The sequence below is a fragment of the Bison bison genome, unplaced genomic scaffold, assembly GCF_000754665.1.
Source record: "Bison bison bison isolate TAMUID 2011002044 unplaced genomic scaffold, Bison_UMD1.0 scf7180017864066, whole genome shotgun sequence".
Classification (NCBI taxonomy): Eukaryota; Metazoa; Chordata; class Mammalia; order Artiodactyla; family Bovidae; genus Bison; species Bison bison.
In genome coordinates, this window is record NW_011494638.1 from 3,295,683 (window position 1) to 3,302,781 (window position 7,099).

At 36.1% G+C, this 7,099-nt stretch overlaps 1 protein-coding gene across 1 annotated transcript in view; it reads right to left on the minus strand.

Annotated features, from left to right (window-relative positions):
* Positions 1-471: 471 nt before the first annotated feature.
* The window catches only part of RSL24D1 (ribosomal L24 domain containing 1), a 14,657-nt gene continuing 8,029 nt past the window's right edge, over positions 472-7,099 (minus strand). The window contains exons 4-6 of the mRNA XM_010836765.1: positions 4,535-4,598; positions 2,430-2,515; positions 472-1,242 (exon numbers count right to left, since the gene is read on the minus strand). Of these exons, the coding sequence (XP_010835067.1) occupies positions 1,169-1,242; positions 2,430-2,515; positions 4,535-4,598 (224 nt within the window). The 3' untranslated portion in view covers positions 472-1,168. The remainder of the gene's footprint in view (positions 1,243-2,429; positions 2,516-4,534; positions 4,599-7,099) is intronic.

The following is a 7,099-nucleotide window of genomic DNA, read 5'->3' on the forward strand; positions in this document are numbered from 1 at the left end:
ATAATGTAAGTTTAAGTATACATTTCTCTTTAAACAGATCTACTTCAGTAGTATGTGTGAACAAAATAATTTTCTTCCAAGCAACTGACACTTCATACCTTTTGTCTGATGCTGTGCTGTGCTGAGTTGTGTCCAACTCTCTGCGACCCCACAGACTGTAGCTCCCCAGGCTCCTCTGTCCATGGGATTTTCCCCACAGAATACTGGAGTGGGTTTCCATTTCCTTCTCCAGGGATCTTTCCAACCTAGGAATTGAACCCATATCTCCTGCATCTCCTGTTTGGCAGGTGGATTATTTACCTGGGAATATCTACCTTTTGTTTAGTACTTTTAAGAAAATATGTAGGTGGTTACTTTAGAAACAATTTTATGTGCAAATAATTTATGTGCTATTCATACATCCCATTTTCCAAAAACGATTAGGAATTTTTGAAAAGAAAACCACACCAAAAATTGTAATAGGCACTGAAGTCATGGAAAAATAAAGTTTATTCTACTAGGAATGTCAACTTGTCACTGAGTATTCTCCAAAGTGGAAATTACACAGTGCCATTTCAGGAACAGACTGTTCAACTCACCCTCAACATCCACAAATGACTATCACAATAGTTAAACCACATCAAAACAGTCCAACATAATCAGGCTTCAATATATTGGGCCATTATGTTCTTCTAAGATGCTAATAAACCATAACCAGAAATATTAAAATTGAAAGAAAAGATATTACTTGAGGCTAATTATCATACAGATTGTTAGTTCCTTGCTGTATCCCATCCAGAACATTAATAAAGGGAATATTTTACTGCAAAGAAAATTTTATTTTATATATATTACTAGTCATGAATTTGTCATTATGACATAAATGCTGCCCAGTGCCATTAAGCAAATGGCATGACCATTTTATGTCCACAATTCACTTCTCTATTTACAAACATAGTTTTCATAATTTATAAAAGTGTATCTCTCAGTGAAGGTTGAACATTGAGATGCAACCTAGCATCCATAATATCTGCTGTTCTGCAAATATCAATGTAGGACAGAAGTATTTATTCCCCTTTCATCTGAGTGACCTTACGTGGGAAAAAAAAAAAATTCAACAATTTACAAGTTCTAAGCTTCCAAAGGAGATTTCCAGATGCACTTAAAAGAAATGCTTACAGACAGAGTTTTAAGAAACATCTTCCATGTCCACATCCTCTTGTAATTTCTGTACCATTTTGTCTTCCAGCTGCTTTCCTTTGCCTTGAAAAAAGAAATTAAACTCATTGATTTGGTGTGACCTTGTGGAAGTCATGTCCACACTTATAAAGAATCTTGGCTATTTTAAAATAACATTAAATATTCCTAAATAATTTAAGAATAGTAACTAAACTCACACAGGTCTTATGACTTGCCACACATTTGCTCATCTCACCTTCGTGACAACCTACATCTCAAAAATGAGAAAACTGAGGTCCAGAGACAAATCAATCAGTGACCTGGTCACTTGGCTAGTAAGTCCAGTAAGACAGAGGGGTTGGATGTAAACCCTGGCCATCTGGAGCCAAGATCTCTGTTCTCAACACTGCACTCTCTACCTCAAAAAGGGCTACCTAAAATCTTAGATAATAACAGTTCCTTTCTATTGTTTTTGGGGTGTCAGTCCATATAATCTATATGTGAAACAATGCTCCAGGATTCTTTTTTTTTTTTTTTTTAATTTGGTACAAAAAAGTCCTAGCTGGGACTCTTGCATAAGTCTACCCAATATGTTGTTACAGAATTTGACTTAACTAAGGTTTAGGCATAGCTAAATCCGACCAAAATCTCTCTCCTTCTGATAGATTGTACTCGGTGCCAGCTGAGGAAAAATACTGGTTTCCTAGCACCTCACACAAGAAATTATGCACACAAACAACTGCCCAAGTGAGTGCCTACCTGTAAGTTACAGAAGCACAAGCGAGGCTTTAGCACAAAACTGCAGTTCTCAAACTGAGGTATCAGAATCACCTGGAGAGCTCCTGACGCACAGAGGTCCAGATCCAAGGGGCTTGAACCTCTGTGCTTAATAAGTCCCCCAAGTAATTCCCACACCAAATGAAGTTTGGGAACTATTAATATGAAACATTGTCCTTTTAATCAAAACAGGTATGAGGCAAATTTAATTATGACTCAAATAATTTTGATTAACTTGGAAAGTGTTTTTACAGAAGCTAGGATTTTCTGAAGGGAGAAAAGAAACACCACATGCAATAAACTGAATGGAACTCAGAAATGCACTGAATCAGTATTTTTTATAAATTACCAAGTCATATCCTAAATGAGAGAGAATATTTACATGAAAAAAAAAAATTTATCCTCAAAAAGTTGGCTGGTACCCAATTACATGGACCACAAAAGCTTTCCATTTCTCTACAGAAGGCAGAGAGCTCCTGTGTATGCCTACTTACCTGCAAGAGGGGCCCGGATAAGATGGATGTTTTGCTTGACCTCTTTAACGTCCTGAACTTTCTGTAGTTCTTTATTTTTCTTCAACCTAGGATAAAACACATCAAGGCCAAAAGCTCAGTTACTAAAACCTCTTTAAAAGACATTAACTTGTAATTCGTAAAATTTATATTTAGTTAACCACACAGATGAGAAATGGGAATATAATGTTTCTCGTTCCTCATTAGCTTAATGATTCCTACACTCCCAATTTGCTCATTCACTGTTATTTCTAGTGCCTAGTCAGGAATAAATTGGGGGTTGAATATGTATTTGCTCAGTGAATGAAGAAATGTAACTGCAACAAAGAATTAACAAGCCTTAGAGATCACAGACACAGAATACAAACCTCTAATCATTAAAGTATCTGTTCTCTATTTGAGGAGAAAGATATAATCTCTGTGTTACCTGTTTTTTAAAATCATTCAGTAATTACAAGAGCACGAAACACATGAGACATTCAACAACAACAAAAAAAAGTCAATAGATTAGTTCTCAAGCATTTGGGCCCCCTTTTTTTCATAATTAAAAAGGTTTAAAGCCAAAGAGCTGTTGACACATGCTTTTCTATGACAGACGTTTATGATGACTAGATCAAAAGTGATGTCTCTTCTAAAGAAATAGCCAGTTTCAAGCTGGGGCAGGGGAAGTGCAAGATGGTACTAGAAAATCTTAATAGCCATAAAGCAAGAAAGCACCCAAAGAATGATGAGGAATTGTCAAAATGACACAGAGCCTGCCTGAAAAACTCTCACTGGCCAACTTGGGGTACTTAGAACATCAAAATAAATAATGATAAAGAACTGTAACACACTGAAGACAGTAAGAATTAGTGTACACACCACACATATGATGTGAATAAATGAATAAAATAATAAATGTGGAACTGGGGAAAAAGAAAAATGCTCTTTCTTGGATTAAAAAGCCAACTAATAAATAGGAAAGGATGAAATTAGAAAAATCACCACTTGGCAATAATAACAATAGTAACAGATTCAGGCAGAACACTGCTGCTAAGTCGCTTCAGTCGTGTCCGACTCGATGCGCAACCCAATAGATGGCAGCCCACCAGGCTCTGCTGTCCCTGGGATTCTCCAGGCAAGAATACTGGAGTGGGTTGCCATTTCTTTCTCCAGTGCATGAAAGTGAAAAGTAAAAGTAAAGTCACTCAGTTGTGTCTGACTCTTCGCGACCCCATGGACTGAAGCTTACCAGGCTTCTCCATCCATGGAATTTTCCAGGCAAGACTACTAAAACCAGTAGATACCACTATGAGGAGTAACAGGTTCTTTGCTGAGTGTGTCTCCCTCAAGATGCACTGATTACAAAGAGGGGAATAAAACAGTAAAGTAGTTTCCTCCATTTCCAGGGGAGAAAACTAGCAGACACTACTTTAACCAAGTGATAAAAGTTAACATCACCAGTAAGAGGCAACATGTACCTAGAAGACACATTTCTGTGACAGTCTGGCCAAAGATGCCTACCCTGAATCTAATCATGAAGGAAACAACAAACACAAAATGAGAAACATCCTGTAAAGTAACTAACCTGTACTCTTCAAAAATGTCAATGTCATTTAAGACAAAGGCGAGAAACTGTCTGGGTTAAAGAAGCTTGAGGAGACATGACTGCCAAATGCAATGCATGATAACATGATTTTCTGCTGTGATGAAGGACATTATTGGAACAACTGGTAAAATCAAGTAAGGTCTATAGATTAAATAACAATATTTTATCAGTGATAATTTTCTGATTTGATAACTATACTGTGGTTATATAAGAGCATGTTCTTATGTTGTATACTTGATACCAAAATAATGTTGTGTGTCAACTATACCTCAATTTTAAAAACCACACAGAAAAAGAACATACTATTTTTAGGACATATATACACTGAAGTATACTTAAGAGGAAAAGGCATGATGTCTTCAACTTACTGCACACAGAGTTAAACACAAAGTAAGTATGACAAAATGCTAACAGAATATACAGAGTTCTTTATACTATCTTAATAGTTTCTGAAACTCAGAAGTTATGTGAAAATAAAGATATTTTAAAACATTCATACCTGTTCATTATAAATTTAGCTTGTCGCTTCTGTTTGATCTCTTCAACTCTCTTCATTGCATCAACTATTAAAAAAAATTCATTAAAGTTAACAAATTTATGTACATTCAAGCCAGATGATTATAATCAACAAGAGCTTTAACAATCACCTCTTTATCCTGATTTAGAAATGGACTAAACCAAACAAACTCACTGCAAAAACAATTCCTACTAAAGCTGACAAAAGTACGTCTCTTGGTTAATGTCACTTTTGACTCTTTCCCAAGTATCATTTCTTTAATCTTTACTTTGCAAAAGCCTTTATTACTAATAAATTTTCCTTATACTTGAAACCAGTCCAATACTTTTCAAATTTTATTCTACAGAGAACTTGGATTAATGACATTAATCCCATTCTTAGTTTGTCATCTCTATAAATAAAGACCCCTTTCCTGGTAATAAAAGCTACTTCTTTCTTCAAGTACCTGAGCTATGATCTCATTATGAATCACATTATATACCTGAGATATGATCACATTACAAATATTGGTAGAATGAACCTGTCAATTTGCCACATTCTTAACCACTAAAATCCAACAACTGTTTTGGAAAATTTATACAAGACTCTTGGTTATAAGGAAGTTGAGTCCAACTATACTCTAGAATCTGTGTAAGTACTGTACAATGTAAGATAAATCACATATGTAATTTACATTTTCCAGTAGCCACATTTTTTTTCAAAAAGTAAATGGGAACAGTTCAAAATTAAATTTAAGGTACATTTTGTTTAACCCAACGTATTCAAATTACTGTCATTTCAACATGTAATTAATATAAAGAATTCTTTACTGAGATTTTATGCTTGTTTTCACACCAAGTGTTCACAATCCAGCATGTATTTTACATTCACAGCACATCTCAATTCAGACCAGTCACATTTTAATTGCTCGGCAGCCCCTGTGACTGGTGGCTACCATACCCAGCAGCACAATTTCCAACCAGATTCTTAAGGTGTAGTCTGTGTATCTGAGTGGGGCAAACGAATGAGGCTCTGTAATAATACCTGAACCAACTACTGTCTAACAAATAACAAAATAGGAGTTCTCAGTAAAATGCACTGAGAGTATATGCCCTGTTCATCTTCATATACCAGAATCAGTGGTTACTGATTGTAAAGGATTTCTCAGTATTTCTCAGGAACAATAAAAACATCATGATACCAGCACAGAGGGTCTCAGTAACTGAATATCCACAGATGATTAAACTAAGATATGCACCTCAGTTTCCACATCAAGCTGAATACCCATCAAATAAAAGTAGTTATAGATAAAAATGGTCTGGAGCTGCTATCTTCAAGTAGGAACAAAGAAGAAAACAAAGGCCAAAATGAAATAAAACTCAATGGAGTCCAGAAATGCTTTAGACTCTTTGAATAAAGTCCCTGCCAAAAGTGCTTCCAGGAATCAACTGAATAATCCTGTGAAAAACGTACAGCCCCATATGGGACCGATGTGTTTGTGCATACTGTGAAATGATCAGCACAGTGAGTCTGGTAGAATTCTAAGTCTTAAAGAGACTTCTAGTTAACAAACTACCTCACCTCCACACCAAAGACTAGAAGAGGCTAAGGCTGCATAAGCAGGCACGGGGGAAGAAGAAAAGGTAGGGCCAAGGGCCTCACACTATACATATACACGGTAAAATCTTTAAGCTAGATTAAGAAATTAAGTTTTACTACATATGAGAATTTTTTTTAAATTAAAGCCTCGTGAAGTCGATCAGTCGTGTCCGACTCTTCATGACCCCACGGACTGTAGCCCACCAGGCTCCTCCACCCATGGAATTTTCTAGGCAAGAGTACTGGAGTGGGTTGCCATTTCCTAATTTAAATAAGTAAATGGACAGAAAGAGCTAGGTAAGTAGGTATGCAGACAGGTAAGAACTAAAACATTACTGCTTATAGTTTAGTAGCCTCTAACTTCATTTTCACTCAGGTCTAACACTTAGAAATTCTCTTAGAAAATTTGTAATTATCATGCTTACATGCTGTACTTTTGAACTTTACAGAATCACTAAGTTTCATGAGGTATACAATACTTGTATTCCTAACAATACTTATATCCCTAAACCAAATTATCTAAACTGGCAAAGTGCGTTAAGTTTTTTGTATATCTTAACTATGTTACACCTCCACAAAGTATTCTACATCTCTATTTTTTTGTTGAGATATTTGACTGCTTTTAGATCTCTGTGCAGGCACTTCAAATTACAGCAAATTTAATAATTATGCTACTTTAATAATGGATACAGCAATCAACTCTGAAAAGAGTTGGGATAGCTTATAATAAAAAACACAAATACAGCAGAGCCATTGAAATAAGGATAAAACTATAAAAACTAGGAGAAGGCAGTGGCACCCCACTCCAGTACCCTTGCCTGGAAAATCCCATGGATGGAGGGGCCTGGTAGGCTGCAGTCCATGGGGTCGCTAAGAGTCCGACACGACTGAGCGACTTCACTTTCACTTTTCACTTTCATGCACTAGAGAAGGAAATGGCAACCCACTCCAGTGTTCTTGCCTGGAGAA